Genomic DNA, 18,005 nt, shown 5'->3' on the forward strand with positions numbered 1-18,005 from the left:
TATCTATGTTTACTCTCAAATGTAAGGTACACATTTTCTCACAGATGATACAATTCCCTAAGACAGGCTGATAAAATAAACAAAACTTATGCAAGTCGCTTTGGCAGAACTATGTGAAAGATGCTCCAAAAGTTTCAATAACATAAGTTTAATTTGACCTGGCATAATCTTTGGAGTAGAAATTGCAGGGAGGTTTGTGCTGTATATCTGTAAAACTCACAGTTAGATGGTAATCACTTTTTTTAAAGACTTATTTGTACTTTCTGCATTTTTATACTGGCTTTTTTAAGGACAGCAGGTCTGTTTTTGAGAAATCACCTTGAAATATAGAAGATAAAATCAGTCCCACCTGTTCAAACGTGATTAGATCCCATGTGTTAAGTAACACACTGAGGTCACCCGAGGTCTTTATAAAAGCAGTAGGTTTGTCTTGTAATTTCACACCACAACACCATGAGGAGAGCTGCTTTATTTCTACTGCTGACCAGTGTCTTGGCCAATGGACAAGGTGAGAAACATTAAGAAAAACTGTTTTTAAAATCAATAGATATGCTTGTTGTTAAGTGTTCAGTCTGAATCAAACTCTTCAGAATTACGCTGGGAAAACAGCTATGATCAGCCTCTAGATTTTAAGTGCCCTCCAGGACAGTCAATATCCTACATAAAGAGGTGAGTAGAAAGCATGAATATGCATATAGTCAATGAATATAGTTGTGTCCAAACACAGTTTACACTAAAATCATGGATGACATTGGTAATAAAATATAATTTGTGATTCATTTATTTAGCTTGTAATCCCTGAAAAAGTTGGAAAGCATTAAAAGTATCATATTTGGTTTGGAACTGAATAAGAGTCAGTATTCCATTTTAATAGTAATATTCTCATTATGAAATACAACACTTATGTACTTATCTATAATCACAACAATCAAGTTATAATTCATTTGTCCCTCACTGTTTCCCTGCCTAATGAAACCAAAGTGAACATCATAATCATCACGAGGACAGGCTGTGGGAGTTTGGTTGTAAAGACACCTTTGATTCGGGTTCAGACTGTTACTTGTCACCTTACGCCAATGATTTTGACCAACCATTCACCTTTGTGTGTCCACCACACCACTTCATGGCAGGAATGAGCAGCTATCACAACAACAAGCATGAGGACAGACGGTGAGATTTGATTTTGGACTGGTTTTGACATTTTTCGCAAATTCACCTGAGCTGATGTCATTACCATTTTTTTCCACACAGGTGGCAGTTTTACTGCTGTAGAAGTAACGGCCACTGTACTGCTAACTGTGACTGGACTACTTATGTGAACTGGTTTGATGAGTATTTCCACTGGAGCGTACCAAACCAGAACTACCTGGTGGGTGCTGAAAGCTACCATGAAAATAAACACGAGTAAGTACAGATCCTCAAAATAATACTACATGTTGAATATTGTCTAATGTTATGTAAGTGAGGGACAATAGTGATTATCAATGAATAAACCTTAAAGGATTAGTTCACTTTCAAATGAAAATTAGCCCAAGCTTTACTCACCCTCAAGCCATCCGTGGTGTATATGACGTTCTTCTTTCTGATGAACACAACTGGAGAAATATTAATAAATATCCTGATTCATCCGAGCTTAATGGTAGTGAGAGGGATCATATATACACATACATACATAGATATACACTGTGGTCATTATATAGTGCAGAACACCATGATTGACCAATCAGGAATGTTATACATACATATATATATATATATATATATATATATATATATATATATATATATATATATATATATATATATATATATATATATATATATATATATATATGGAGTTGCATCAGTTAAGCTTTTTCCATAAGTTTAACAGGGAAGGCGTAGGACATAGCGTAAGCTTTTTGTGAGTTTTACACTTTCTTTGTAAGTAGAATACGGAAGGTAATCTGACAGAAGCTAGATATTTTACTTCATAACTTGTTAAATATGGATTTTTTTTTTTTTTTTACACAAACACATCACTACAGCTCATACTCATTGATCCCACTCACTGCCATTATAAAGCTTAGATGTGTCAGGATATTTATTAATATATCTTCGATTGTGTTCATAAGAAAGAAGATACACCTAGGATGGCTTGAGGGTGACTATAGATTGGGGTAATTTTCATTTGAAAGTGAACTAATCCTTTAACAAGGAGTACCTGAAACAGTTTATATTACATTAATGACCGGGTGGCAGCACATTATGAGGCTGCTTACCAAATAAATACATGGGCATGGTCAACTGAAATGATTGTGGTCATTATAAAGTGCAGAACACCATGATGGACCAATCAGAAATGTATCAAACAAGCAGCAGATTTATAATATTTACAGGAAGAACAAAATGTTTTCCTCTCTTGAATATTTGATTAATTTGAATATAGATTTTATAAGGTTTTCAGTGAAAAGGGTGATGCAAATATGATTTGTGAACATGCATTTTCCAATAGTAAAAAGATGTATTGTTAAATGTTTTTCAGAGACCGGCGCTGGAAGTACATGTACTGTACCAAAGTGCAATGCTGAGACACTCACAAAATATTCCAAATGCAAATACACTAAAATTCAAATCTGAAATAAACACAAGATGGAAAGATGGTGTCTTTACTGACCTACGAATTTATGAATAAAAATTTTAATAGGTCGAACACTGCAAATATATACAAGTGTTTTGAAGTAAAAAGTGTTGCAATTATCAATAAAATGGAGTATCAGATGTTCTGAATAAATCAAAATTATCAACAATTTTTTCCCTTAACCAGACCATAATTGGTTCAGTGAGGGAGACCTGTCAATCTATTACCAATCTCATTTTGGCAATGCTATTTGGGTGGGTTTTTCTAGGAGTGAGCGGGTCAACCACTCACAATGTAACAATAACAGACAACTGAACTGAATGCAACACAGAGCTTAAATAGATCAAACTATTCAAAGAAATCAACAACAGGTGTCAGCTAATCAATCAATAACTAATGAAGCAAACCAAGAGCAGGAACAAGGAAACATAAAACCAACTCATTGTAAAACAAACACAGATAAAACAAGACATAACCCTGACATTACTTTTCCATTGAATGTTCTTCATCAATTCTATATAAACCTGGTTTCAATCTCATTATTTTTAGCATTCATGTAATCTTTGATCTTTTAAATTTTCCTTTTTTTAGGTTTCAACACATCCTGTCTTATAACTGTATCTCTTATAATTTCACTTTCGGGCCAGATTCTTGTACTCTGCTTCACCACAGTAAGGCACTGACCAAATTCTCTTCGCAATAGCAATGCATCGGTTATTTCATGCTGGCATGCTCCTATGTGCTCTCCCTTTGGATATCCTTTGGATATCTGTCCATGTGAGGACAAATAAAGGTACGGCCTCTCCCAACTTTTTACAGTGTCCAGTGATTAGTATTTGGGTCTATAGCAAGACTTTGGCCGCCTGGTGGACTCCTGGGATTCCATCTCTTCCACCATGTCCAGCAATGCTTCTGTCTATGAGATAAAATATCCCAATCTTATTTTACATTTTTGAAAAGTTCTTTACAGTACCTTACTGGCAAAGCATATACAAAAACTGTGATTTTATTACTTCAAGCCCTCATACAGTATTTGTTAACTCACTTTTATTACAAATAATCACTACTTCTATTCTATTCTACTTCTATTACCCTTATTATATTTGTACTAGGTTATTTCTTAATACATTTAATTAATCAGACATTTTCATTTTTCTTATATCACAGTAATAATTTCTAAATAACATTTATTTGCCTTCACTACTTCCTTGCATTCCCAACATGGCATTAACACCTAAAATTACAGCTCCTAATATCCATTTAATAATGGTAATAATTTTCCACTGCTTCAATTTGGCATTGGTACATTCTTTAGTGATTTGGATAACTTCCCTAATACAATTTCTTCTGTCAAAATGCCATATAAATACCACATTTTAGGCCAATAATAACCCACTAGACATGATACAAGACTGATACTTCACCAAACAAAACAAGCTTCTCTAAGTAAGTAAACATCACCAGTAGCTTTTTGCTTCGGTAAATCAAAATCAGCATAATATCACCCATAATTCATTTGTTATGTACAATTTATATCATGTGTATTAAGAAAATTTCTATTGTGCTTTTGACTTTAAAATTATCTCTGATCATTATTCCTAACCAAATTATTAAATAAAATTGCATTACCAGTATCCCAACTAAACTTGGGATATCTATTCCCTTGATCATGACCTTATAGTCTCATTGGTGTTGTTTTCTGACATATTTTTTAACTGCTTAAGATGAATTCTTTAAAGTCTCTTCAAAAGGTTAGTACCAACTATGTCTCTTTGCATCTTTATATTCAGTTTTCTACTTCCTCTTTTCAGCAAAGACTCTTGCAATTTTGCTTGGTAATCGATCTGGTTATTGCAGGTTAGAATATTGCAACATGTGCAACAAAACACCTCTTTATGAAAATTTTTAAGCAATCCATTAACGACTGTTAATTCTCCTACAATTAACATTCCTATTATTATTCCTACCAAAATTAGTACATACCAATTAACAACAATCCATTTAACCACTCTCATTACTGTTATCCACACTCCTTGCCCTGCATCTATCACTGTAGTTGTTGTTTTTTCTAAGGCTTTTCTATCTAAGATCCATCCTCGCATAATTCTTTCTCCTAAATCTTTCCAGTCTTCAGTAGTCCATTGTCTAAATCCTGCATTCTTTTCAGCAAATTGCCGTCTGGCAACAAGCCAGTACCATGGAGCTAAAGGTATATATCTGCCTGCCTCTTGGTTGTTAAAATCCCACATATTCCCCATAAATATTGGTAAGGTTGTTGTAATTCTTTTAGCTAACAATCTATTAATCCCTTGATTAAGGTAATTCTTTCTTATATTATAATCAATTTTTGTGTAGACCATGCAACATTCATAACTTTATAAACTCTGGGATCTCTATCTGCCTCATAATGTAATACTCTTTATAAACTCCTGGGGGCGTACATTGCTGTTTGGTCATCTAAGTCTCCATTCAGGTCATAGGATAATCTGTATTCAGCTTTCATAATATTTTTACTATTATGATATTCTGGGATATCTGTGGGTATCACCCAGAATATTCTTCCCGTTATATTAGGATGTCGTACCCTTACTATAGGCTTCGGGTAATACTCATACAACCATCTATTTTCATATTGTATCATCATACCATAATGACTGTCTTTTCCTCCAGATGTTTTAACCAAAGGTCCCTCATTAACATTATCGTCAATATTTCCAAGAATTTCCCATCTAAATTGCAAGACCATCTGATCTGTTTCTGTACCATTTTCTGTTCAAATTTGTTTCCATAATTCTGGATTTTTCTCCATAATTTGTGATTTTATTCCTTGCCATGTAAATCCACCAGTATTTCTCCAGAATGATAACCAATGTTTACTTTCCTTTTCCTTATCCCAGGTTAATCCTGCTCTGGCTCTATAATCATCTCCACAAATCCATTTTTGACTTGTTTCATTACATAGACAAGGAGTTACTTGATATTCTCCTTGACCTTTGATGAATTGTCCTTCATATTGTCACAGACACGTCAGGTTCCACCTCACTCCCTTACCCGCGCACTCAATCACCGGAATTCTAATCACCGCCACCTGCAGCTCATCACCACAGTCATCAGCCTCACTATAAGAACCCCACACTCACACACACACATTGTCCGGTCTCGTTCGTGATACACCTCGTTGTTCACCTACCTCAAGGACTCTCAAAACGATACTTACCTGTCTACATCATCTCCATCGTCTCCATTGTCTCCAGTACTCCTCGTGTCCCTACCTGCTTGTGTGTGTGAGTGTTCCAGTCACCCATCTCCAGCGTCTCCTTCCACCATCACCTGCAATACAAAGAATAAGGACAGTATTACCTCTCTTTCACCTCCAAGACCCTCATATTCACCAGTCACTTACCTGTTTGCTCTGCTGATTGTCTCAACAAACAACCCAACTGCTTTTATCTCTGCTTCCGGTGTCTCTGTTGTAACAGAAGACCGGACCCTAACAGCCATACATCAGCATGAGCTACCATGACCCATTTCAAGAGCTCGTGGACGCTTTGCGACGAGCACTCACCCCTCAACTACAGTCACCGTCGCCAGGACCCCTCACCGCTGCCACTTCCGCATCCACTGTCACCGCTGCTTCACCTGTTTACACCGCCAGTCCCATGGCCAAACCAGCGCCCTACTCAGGATCGGCGGAGGATTGCAGCGGATTCCTTCTTCAGTGCGAGTTGGTCCTGGAGATGCAGCCGCACCTCTATCCCACCGAAACGGCGAAGATAGCGTTCATAATCTCCCAACTGCAAGGTAAGGCCCTTCAATGGGCGGATTCCCTCTGGACTCAAAAAGGCTCAGTCGTTAAATCCTATCCAGCGTTCGTCTCCCACTTCAGAGAAGTCTTCGGAAGACCTTTGGCTGACTCTTCTACTGGTGAGAAACTGTACAATTTAAAACAAGGAAACCAGACTGTTAACGATTATGCCTTGCAGTTCAGAACGCTCGCCGCAACCAGCGGCTGGAATGAACAAGCCCTCATCACCACCTTTCGACAAGGTTTGGAGCCTAATGTGCGGTTGCATCTCGCTGCATACGAGGACTCCATGGGACTCGAACAATTCATCCAACTCGCCATCCGTGTGGGTTCTCGTATGCAGTCGTGTCTCCTTGAGCACCAGGGCCAACCACTGACCACCACCCTCCTCCGTCGGTCCGAACCCGTCAGCTCTCCAGAACCAGCCACCGAACCCATGCAAGTGGATAACTCACGTTTGTCTCCAGCAGAAAGGCGGAGAAGGCTGACCCTGAATCTTTGCTTGTACTGTGGATCCCCTGGGCATGTCATCTCCACATGCCCAACCCGTCCTCCTCGACCTGTGGTGAGTGCTATCATTCCTTCAATCCAAAAGATGAAACCACTCACTACTATCGTAAACCTTACTGCTGCTAATGCTTCCGTTCCAGTGGTGGCGCTCCTCGATTCAGGGTCAGCAGGAAACTTCATCTCCGGCGCCCTCTGTCGACACCTCGGGCTCAAGATTTAATTTCACCATCTCATACCGCCCTGGATCAAAGAACCTCAAGGCCGATGCTCTCTCACGTCTCCACGCTCCCGAGGAGAAGAACGATGACCCTGAAACTATCCTGCCCGAGTCTCTCTTCATGAGCCCCATCGAATGGTCGGAAGAGACCTTACCCTCCACCAATGCCTCCTCACGCACTCCGCCGGGTTGTCCCCCAGGCTTGCGTTACATCACCAGGACACGACGCACTCCACTCCTGCACTCCGTACACTCTTCACTTGGCACTGGTCACCCGGGGGTCAATGAGACCCTCTCGCTACTCAAACAGCGCTTCTGGTGGCCAAACATGGCCAGCGACGTCAGAAGGTACGTGCAGGGCTGCAGGGAGTGCGCCATCTCCAAGAGCCCACGCCATCTTCCAACCGGCAAGCTCAATCCTCTGCCCGTTCCTGAGAGACCCTGGTCACACCTGGGAGTAGACTTCATTACCGACCTCCCAGAATCTGATGGTCACACCTGTATTCTAGTAGTCGTAGACCGTTTCTCCAAAGCCTGCCGTCTGATCCCCCTGGAAGGTCTACCCACTGCCATGGCCACAGCAGAATTAATGTTCAACCATGTCTTCCGTCATTATGGAATCCCCGAAGACATAGTCTCTGATAGAGGACCCCAATTCATCTCTCGAGTCTGGAAGGCGTTCTTCTCCCTCCTGGGTGTGACCGTCAGCCTATCGTCTGGATACCATCCTCAGTCGAACGGGCAGACGGAACGGAAGATCCAGGAGATTGGGCGCTTCCTGCGTACCTTCTGTCATGGCCACCAGGACTCCTGGAACCAGTACCTGGGCTGGGCCGAGTACGCCCAGAACTCCCTCCGTCAAACTACAACAGGATTAACACCTTTTCAATGCGTGCTCGGCTTCCAGCCCCCACTGTTCCCCTGGGACGGGGAACCCTCCAACGTGCCAGCGGTCGACTACTGGTTCCGGGAGAGCGAGAGGGTATGGGACTCAGCTCATCACCAACTGCAGAGAGCCGACAGCCGACCTTCGGCGCTCCCACGCTCCTAACTACCAACCGGGGCAGAAGGTCTGGCTGTCCACCAGAGACATCAGGATGCGCCTGCCCTGCAAGAAGCTGAGTCCCTGCTTCATTGGCCCATTCACCATCCTCCGACAGATCAACCCCGTCACCTACCGGTTACAACTTCCTGCACAATATAAAAGAATTCATCCAACCTTCCATGTGTCACTCCTAAAACCTCACCACCCTTCTGTTCTTCCTTCCACAGAACCTGACGTGGCAGCCGTCGAGCCCCCCCTTCCACTCATCCTGGACGATGGAACTGCCTACGAGGTTCGAGAGATCCTGGACTCCCGGCGCCGTGGTGGTCTGTTAGAATATCTGGTGGATTGGGAAGGCTACGGTCCCGAAGAACGCTCATGGGTCCCTAAGAATGATATCCTTGATCCTACTCTGTTACAGACTTTCCACACCAACCACCCGGACAGACCTGCCCCACGACCTCGAGGACGACCACCACGACGTCGGGGTCCTCGGCCCTCAGGAGCGGGCCGTGGGAGGGGGGGTACTGTCACAGACACGTCAGGTTCCACCTCACTCCCTTACCCGCGCACTCAATCACCGGAATTCTAATCACCGCCACCTGCAGCTCATCACCACAGTCATCAGCCTCACTATAAGAACCCCACACTCACACACACACATTGTCCGGTCTAGTTCGTGATACACCTCGTTGTTCACCTACCTCAAGGACTCTCAAAACGATACTTACCTGTCTACATCATCTCCATCGTCTCCATTGTCTCCAGTACTCCTCGTGTCCCTACCTGCTTGTGTGTGTGAGTGTTCCAGTCACCCATCTCCAGTGTCTCCTTCCACCATCACCTGCAATACAAAGAATAAGGACAGTATTACCTCTCTTTCACCTCCAAGACCCTCATATTCACCAGTCACTTACCTGTTTGCTCTGCTGATTGTCTCAATAAACAACCCAACTGCTTTTATCTCTGCTTCCGGTGTCTCTGTTGTAACACATATCTAGTCATGGTTTTGCAATTTTGATCTTTTATAAATGAAAATAACCATCTAAGGCCTTTTTCCACTATATACTATGCAATTCCCAATTATACCTTTCTCCTGTACATTTGTGTATCTTTTGCTCTGAGTATTTCTCCCAGTATTTTGTCATGCTCACACTTATTTGGTAAGGTTTTGTTTTGGCCAGAATACATTCCAGGCCTGATAATCACTTTTGCTGTTCTGGTTGTCTTACTATGCCATTTTATCCATGGAAAAGGGTCTTTTAGATTTGTAGGGGTGTCATACATTGTATATTTATTTTTTGTAAAAATATTTATGACATTCCCCCAGGATTTGGAAGGTTTGTAATTAGTTTATTTTTAATTCCTGTCTCTTAGGTTGTTATGCTTACTTGTGTTGATTTGATATTCTTTGTTATCTGTTTTTACCTCTTGTTAATAATCAATACTGCTGTTGCTTAGCTGTCTTAGATAATTGTCATTATCTAGGCCCACACTTGTTGCATTCCAAATACTGCTTACTAAACCACAAGCTTTTTGCCATGCCCACACCCTATGTCTTCCTATCACCAGTAATTCTCCCTTTTCCATATCACTTCTGTATTCCTTGCATTTTATCCATTTCAAGCCTGTCCATACACACTCACAGTTATCCATCGGATTTCCTGTTCTTTGAGTCATTATTACCTCTAGTTTGGGATACTTAATTCTGCATTCCTCGCATATAACACATAGTGCTCCCTTTATTGCTCCCGGATGCTCCTTATACTGACTGCACTTAATTTTTGGTTCCTCTAAGGACTTTCCCTTAAGATCCTTTTTACACCTAGGTTTATCTTTAGATGGACCGTCCCACCATATACAGCTATGGAAAAAATTAAGAGACCACTCCAAGTTCAGAAATCAATGTTAAGTGGTCTCTTAAATTTTTCCATAGGCTGTTTGTTGGAGGAAACTGCATAATATGTGGATATTTTGGACTATATACAGCTGTTACACTTTAAACTGACAGCACTGCCTATTTTTCATATTTTTTCATGCTGTGTGTTTGTCAATATGTAATTCGTTCTGCTTAGTCATGTCTGCGCTCTTATCACTCCTCACTGACTGTTGATTGATATCATGTTTTTTAGCTTCAGTTCCTCTGTATCTTGCAAGTCTTGCTTTCTTAATGTTTTAGTCACCTTTGACCAAAGACCTTTTAGACCAAATTCCAATATTCTGTAATTCTACTGCGTGCTGGTCAATTATTTTTTACTATTTTATCTTTTTTCACGATTAAAACTTTAAATGGTTTGTTCTTGTCTTTATTCTTAAGTTTTATCCACACAGTGTCTCCTACCTTGCACACATGTTGTTGCTCGATCGGTCTATCATTCTTTGTTCCTCTTTTTATATTTGTGAGGTTAAGGTAATATGTTACTATTTGAGTGTCCCAAAGTGTATTGTTACAATTTGTTCTCATCCATTCCTTAATTTTACCAATGGATCTTTCCGCTATCCTGTTGCTTTGTGGCATATATCTTAACGCTTTCTGTAATCCGATGTGTTTCTCTGCCAGCCAATTTCCTAATTCATCTCCGACAAAATAAGTTCTGTTGTCGACTCTCACTTTTTCAGGCCTTCCCCAAGCTGACATTAATTCTGGAACTGCTTTAACTATTGTTTTTACATTAGTTTCTTTCAGAGCTTTAGCACAAATTTTCACACTGTAACCATCTGTTACTACTACGGTGTAAAAACTTTGTGCTTAGACTGTGATGTTGGTGTCCCCCAGGGGTCTATCCTTGGGCCGGTTTTATTCTCCCTCTTTATTAATAAACTACCAAACGCTTGTCCAAATGTCTTCTTACAGATGTATGCAGATGACACAGTCATCTACATTCAAGCCAAAAACTTTCAGCAAACGGCTGACGATCTCACAGTTGCCTTGTCGTCTGTGCACAGCTGGCTCAAGGATTCATGCCTCTTGTTAAACACCACAAAAACGGTCTGTATGTACTTCTCAAAATGTAATCCTGAACTAAACTGATCAAATGTCTTAATAAACGGAGTAAAACTTGATCTTGTTCCAGAATTGGGAAAGTACATTGGGTTTACCTTGGATCCAACATTGTCATTCAAAAGTCATGTAAAAAAACTGGCACAAGTAATTAAATTCTCGTAACAATCTGATTTTATCTTCATGAGAGATGCCGGCTTCTATCAAAATCCACATACTCAAAATTGGCACACCATCTTTTTGGGCTTCTATCAAATCCTTTTTCAATTGATCAAACTTATCCTCTGTACCTATGAGTTGTCTGGACTTTTCTAAGGCCTCAGCTGTAATTGCATGGCCAGTACAAGTGTTTATCAAGTCTTGCAGCTTCCGCTGCTTTCATAATGCGGTTTGCATAACTGGTATGGCCTCCACCCTGTTTTATTTTTCCTACCAATTGTTTAACAACTTCTGTTAAATTTAATTCTAATAATTTTGCCTGGTAGTCTACTTGTTATTCATTTGGCTCTTTTGAGGAATTAAATTTGAGATATTTAGGATTTGTTCTGTGCACTAGAATTGGTGTGGATGCTCTAATCCTGACTCTCCTATCCTGTACTCTGGGCTCCTCCTCCCAATTGTCTCTTCTATCTGTATATGACTCACTGTCTAAGTTATCCTCGGATTCTGAATCCTGTAATGCCCGCTGTGACTCTCTATTATTAAGTGCCTTAACATTTTATCCATTTCTCCAACTGCCTTCCTCATATAGGAATAACCTTCCTGGAATATAGCCTGTTTTCCAGACTTTGACCATCCTTCTGCCTTAGCTATGCTTTTTACTGATGGGGATCTACTAGCTGACTTCATTTGGCCATTCGTTAGACTGTGTCCTTCAGTTATTTTTCGATCCCACTTCCATTCTAATGATCAACCTCTCTCTCTGCTGGTTGGATTTTTGTATTTTACTCCTTTGATGTTTACTACAGGTTAATCTTTCTTTATCTGATGTAACACCCTCCTGAGCTCAAGCTTTCCTGCCCTCTTATTATGTAACCCTACTTCTCTAAGATTGTTATCTGATGACTCACTACTTTGACTGTCACTCTCTTCTGTTGTGTCTTGCTCAATAGAATCTGACAGTCATTCTTGTCACCCTTGAGCTTCTGTCTCTTGGGGTCCCAGGTGAAAAAAAAGTACATTTCAATAATGTACTTAAAGTGCTATATTTTCGCACACTAATTTTGTACTTAATATACTAAAAAAATCTTCTTTAATACAGAGATAGTATATTAAAAGCACATTTTAGTTCATATTTCATGGTGTCTCAAAAAAGCACAGTTGAGTACACTTAGATGTTCTTAAGATGATCTAAAGAAGAATTTTTAGTATATTAAATACGAAATTAGTGCGTGAAAATAGAGCACTCTAAGTACATTATAAAAGTGGTCTTTTTTTTCACCTGGGAGTAGGAGAAGGAAATTGGTCAATGGCATCAACCTTGGCCCAAACTGACCGCACACAGCCTTGTCCAACAACCTTACCTAAGTAAGTCACGGTGGCCTGATCCAACTCACATTTAGCCAGATTCACTGTAAGACCAGCCTCTTTAAAACGAGAAAAGAGGTCTGCAATACAACTCAAGTGCTGCTCCCATGAATCACTAAAAACCACCACATCATCTAAATAAACTGCAACTCCCTCCAACCCAGAAACAACCCTATTCATAAGTCGCTGAAAGGTTGTGGGCGCATTTCTGGGGCCAAAACTCATAATGTTATAAGAGAATAACCCTTCAGATGTAAATAAGGCAGAAATTTCTTGAGCTCTTTCGGTCAGCGGATCCTGCCAATAGCCCTTAAGCAGATCGAATTTACACAAATTTCGCTGACCCAACTCGATCACAACAAACCTCAATATGAGGAAGTGGAAATGAGTCTGGTTTAGTCACTTTATTTTCCGATAGTCGGTGCAAAACCAATAAGTTCCATCAGACTTATTTACAAGCAGACAGGGAGATGCCCAACAAGAAAATGATGGCCGTGCAATGTCATGATCTAGCATATACTGAACCTCAACCTTAATTTGCAGGAGTTTATTTGGGGACACCCGTTAAAAATGTTGGGAGAGCGAGCGCCATCACACTGAAGGGAACTGCTTACATTTGCCGGCATCAGCTCCAACACAGATTTAAGTCCTCAGTAATAATGGCGTCACTCACCCTGACACCATTCTGCAAAACAACAAAAGAAAAAAACTAACAACCAACAAATATGACCCATTTTGGGCTCATAACAGGATGTATTGTTAAATGTTTTTCAGAGACCGGCGCTGGAAGAACATGTACTGTACTAAAGTGCAATGCTGAGACACTCACAAATGCAAATACACTAAAATTCAAACACAAGATGGAAAGATAGAGTCTTTATGGACCTACAAATTTATGAATTAAAATGTTGATAGGTCTAACACTGTAAATGTATATAAGTGTCTTGAAGTAAAATCAGTCATTGTTCTGTAATTATCAATAAAATGGAGTATCAGATGTTCTGAATAAATGAAAATTATTTCCGATTCATAAAATTATTAGTGTTTGAACCATACCAATGAATACAGCATGACTACTTTTTTTTTCTGAAAAGGACTGTGGGTATAAAAACTTGCAGTTGGGTCCACAACTCTGATAGCACTATTCTGCATTCTTATTTACTACTGTGTATATTTAAAGTAAATGATAGTATCAGCATAATAATCAGTGAAACTTTGAATAGAAAAAATGTACATGAATTTCTGTGCATATGTGTGTGCACGTCGAGTAAACGTGTAGTGCAGACATCAACACATTTTTGTTCCTTAACCAGACCCTAATTGGTTTAGTTAAATCATGGCCAGGTGAGGGAGACCTGTCAATCTGTTAAAGCCTTCTTTTAATTTATTATTTCATTGACTGCCATTTTGACAGTTGTTTGGATATTTTAGTCATATTTGCTACTTCTGTATTTGCCATGTTTTGGTCCAATTTTCAGTTGTATTGTTCTCCTTAGGAAATGTATTGATTTTTATTATTTTATTTTGTTATTCTGTTTTAAAGAGATAAAAATAGTCCTTATCAACCTTGGTTGACTATTTTGGCAGTGAATATTTGGGTGGGTTTTTCTAGGACCCATCGACCCAACCTGGCAACACTCCACAGAACGAGCACTCCACTGTGTTAAATAATTTCTTATTTCTTGGGCTTCACTTTTTGACTTTCTTTGTGTCTTGGGATTTTTCTATTATGCACATCATGTACCTACCTCGACAAATCAAGTAGTAGTCCTAGAACACACTGACACTCTCACACGTAACCAGAAGTTGAAGACACACACACATTTACGCACATACATTTCTTATTTGTTATTATATTTTTTGAAATGCCATACATGGTAAGGTTTGATTCTTAAGTCATATGATTGGATGCTAAAGCCACCCTGGAGATTGTTGTTTGACCTATGTTTATAAATATGACCCTTCTTCCTGACTTTGTACCACACTTGATCTGTGTCTGCTTGGTCATTCTACCGAGATCTCCTTCTGCTGCTGCAATACATCACAGCGGTTGAGGTGCCTGTTTCTAAACTGATGACTGAGACTACAAATATTCTACCTATTATTGAGATTTTGATCTAAAACTGTTTGTCCAACAACATCTATTAGGTAAACGTGCGGTTTGCATCCTTGAACACCATGAGAAGAGTTGCTCTGTTTCTGCTACTGGCGGGACTGCTGGCCAGTGGACAAGGTGGGTGACTTTATGTGTTAGCAATGTAATTCATAATGTTATACCAATCCTTTTCGTCACATTTATGATTGTTTAGAGATTGTGGGCTGCTAAATCAGCAGCATTTGTGTTATTTTAAAGCTGCTGTCCGTAACTTATTTTATGTTCAAAATGTACAAAAAATATATAATGAGAATGTACAACATGAGTCCATTTTCCAAACTGTGTTTTTTTCTCACCCTGAATCATTATGGTACACTTATAATAAGAGTTTATATTCGGACTGGAGAGTAACATAGTAATTGCCTGACTAGCCATAGACTTACACGGAGAAACACAGCTCCGATTACAACGTTCTTCTGCAAGATGCATGTAGTTCTGTTTATTAACGGCTAGAGGGCCAAAAATCACGGACTGCAGCTTTAATATTTGAAATATAATAAAAGTTGCTCCAACTTCACACAGGCTGGCTTAATGTATATGATGAGCCTTTAAGTTATCATTGCCGTCCAGGCCAGTCTATATCATCCATAAAGAGGTGAGTACAGCATAAATAGGTTTATTGGGTTATTATTATCTTTATATATATATATATATATATTACACATAAAAAATGGTTTTACTCTATTTCTAACTTGCCCAATATACACAGCGTGCACCACAATTATTATGAGGATCGTCAGTGGGATTTGGGCTGTAAAGACACATCCATCAGCACAGAATGTTTCTTATCACATTACGTCAATAACTTTGACAAAGAATTCACATTCGAGTGTCCAGCAAACTATGTGATTTCTGGAATGCACAGCTACCACCAAAACTACTATGAGGACAGACGGTGAGAACTCATGTTTGACTGACTGTCATGTTTAAACTTTCATTCACTTGAGTTCATCTAGGCTGATGTCAAATACCATGCTGTCACACAGGTGGCAGTTTTACTGCTGTAAAAGTAAGTGTGAGGTCAGCTCAAACTGTCAGTGGACTTCATACGTGAACGACTTTGATGAGACCTTCCACTGGTATGTTCCTTACCATCAAGTTCTGGTGGGTGCTGGAAGCTACCATAATGATTATTATGAGTGAGTATTGTTGGCAATTGTTTCATTTTATGAATATATCATCTTAACTCATAATGTTACTTCTAATTAATAAGAGATGCTTTTTAAAATCAGTCATGTCAGACTGTTTGCTGCTCTCTAATGTGATTCTTGTGTGGTTTTACTTTTTTCAGAGATCGGCGATGGAGGTACAAGTACTGTGTGCAAAAATCATGTTGACAAGATTCAGTATACTCTCAAAGTTCAGTGCACCTTGAGATTAAAAAGCTGAAAACATGATTTTGTGTGTGTGTGTGTGTGTGTGTGCATGTTTCAAGGGGTCGAACTCATTGGATTAAATTTTAACTGTAGTTTTAAACTTCCAGTAACATGATCATCGATTAGACCATGTGGAACAGCTTTACTGATAGCTGGCTATTGAAGTAACTCCATACATTACACAACCATAATCAAATACAGATCTCAAGCTAACGCAAGATCCTAAAGCTCTGTATACATTTATACCATGGGTGACAATGGGACAAAGAATATGGAGAAAATCCATGGATGTCATGGATGCATTTGCTCAAGTTCTGGCCAGTGTATTTCTGACCACAGTAAAGAATCAAAAATTAGGTGAACTTACCTGATGAGTGAACTTATCAGAAATTCATTAGCATATGGAGAAAAAAAGTTGCCAAGAGTTTTAAGTTCCTCCACATTCGACTTCCCCAGACAAGTTGACGTGTCCGCCATCTTGGAACAGTCAAGAGGGAAAAAATCAATTGCTGAATTCGGAACTGCATAGAATAGTATGCTAGAAGGGGGTTCCGAATTCAGAAATTTAGTTTTCCAAAATGTCATATGATAAAGCAGCCTCTGGTTGTAAAAAACTGCTAAGATTTAAACTGACCAACCTTTCACAGGAGAATGTGTGGGTTAAGTTTGTGTTATATGTATTAAGTCATTGTTACAGGTTTTTAAACTATGGTAACTTTTAATGTCATGTTAGCTAACGCCTTTGTGGCTTTGTCTTGTGTTAGTTTAGTAAAATCATCTGAAATTTTGCACGAATGGGAGCTTTGTTAATCCTGAACGCCATAAGCATTACCAAAACAAAAAACAAAACAAAAAACCAGGTACAATGATATGGCATTATTCTACTCACTCTTTGTTTTTTTAAAGTGTAAAAGCATTAACAACTACAACAGATCATGGATAACACTAAAAGCTTGATTATTTCAACAGCAAATTGTTAAATATCAGTGTAGTAAAACATGTCTGTAGCCGATTATATGTTCCCTTAATCAAAAATGTTCATTTCTGAAACAGTGACAGACAATAAATATTGTATTTACATGCTTTAGCTACAAACATTCCAGTAAACACTGATAAGGGATTAGAAGTGGAAAGGGGAGACAATTATCCTACATTTTAAAGCATCCGTGTATAAACAAACCTGGAAAAAGACGTGAGGATTTGCAGATTCCAGATTTTATTCGAATTCCAGAAGTAATCGTTGGATATATCGTAGCCTAAATTAAATTGGGAAAGCAGACCGAAAAGTGTTTTTTATTTTATATTATTTTTATCTTGCAAAGGGTAAGAAAGTCAGAACTGCCACTATGCTAACTCATATAAAAAAAGAAAAAGGAAAAAGATTTTGTCATGGGAGTTTTTGGGAGTGTGCAGTTGACATTGTTAGTTAAACATTTAGAGCCCAGTTAAATTTATGCCATTCAAATAATGTATTAATGTCGCTCTAAAACAAATATTTGTTTTCTAAACTCTTACCCAGCTTTAGAGTCGATCCTCTAATGCTAGTAACGGCAGTCAAAAGTGTACAGGTGAGCGCGAGTCATGATAGTAAACATGTCCATGTCACGTGATGCAGGAAGCAGGAAGACGCATCACGTTATAAACTGCAGCCTTTGTATGGTGTAATACTAAGAAGGCCTATAATAATACTCATTTTATTATCATTATTATCATTAGAGAGAGAAATATTCAGTCTTTTGAGATTTCACT

The 18,005-nt window shown here is 39.2% G+C and overlaps 2 protein-coding genes across 2 annotated transcripts; both read left to right on the forward strand.

Moving 5' to 3' along the window:
• The first annotated feature begins 389 nt into the window (after positions 1 to 389).
• LOC137024300 (hemagglutinin/amebocyte aggregation factor-like) lies at positions 390 to 2,638 on the forward strand. Its single transcript, XM_067391668.1, has 5 exons — positions 390 to 508; positions 591 to 669; positions 982 to 1,170; positions 1,252 to 1,404; positions 2,525 to 2,638. The coding sequence occupies exons 1-5, from the start codon at positions 454 to 456 to the stop codon at positions 2,568 to 2,570; spliced, it is 522 nt and encodes a 173-aa protein (XP_067247769.1). The 5' UTR covers positions 390 to 453; the 3' UTR covers positions 2,571 to 2,638.
• Positions 2,639 to 14,716: 12,078 nt separating this feature from the next.
• On the forward strand, positions 14,717 to 16,277 carry LOC137023831 (hemagglutinin/amebocyte aggregation factor-like). The gene is made up of 6 exons (XM_067390916.1): positions 14,717 to 14,780; positions 14,874 to 14,958; positions 15,403 to 15,475; positions 15,590 to 15,775; positions 15,867 to 16,019; positions 16,172 to 16,277. The coding sequence occupies exons 2-6, from the start codon at positions 14,904 to 14,906 to the stop codon at positions 16,215 to 16,217; spliced, it is 513 nt and encodes a 170-aa protein (XP_067247017.1). The 5' UTR covers positions 14,717 to 14,780; positions 14,874 to 14,903; the 3' UTR covers positions 16,218 to 16,277.
• Positions 16,278 to 18,005: the final 1,728 nt, after the last annotated feature.

This window comes from Chanodichthys erythropterus, chromosome 8 (genome assembly GCF_024489055.1).
Source record: "Chanodichthys erythropterus isolate Z2021 chromosome 8, ASM2448905v1, whole genome shotgun sequence".
Classification (NCBI taxonomy): Eukaryota; Metazoa; Chordata; class Actinopteri; order Cypriniformes; family Xenocyprididae; genus Chanodichthys; species Chanodichthys erythropterus.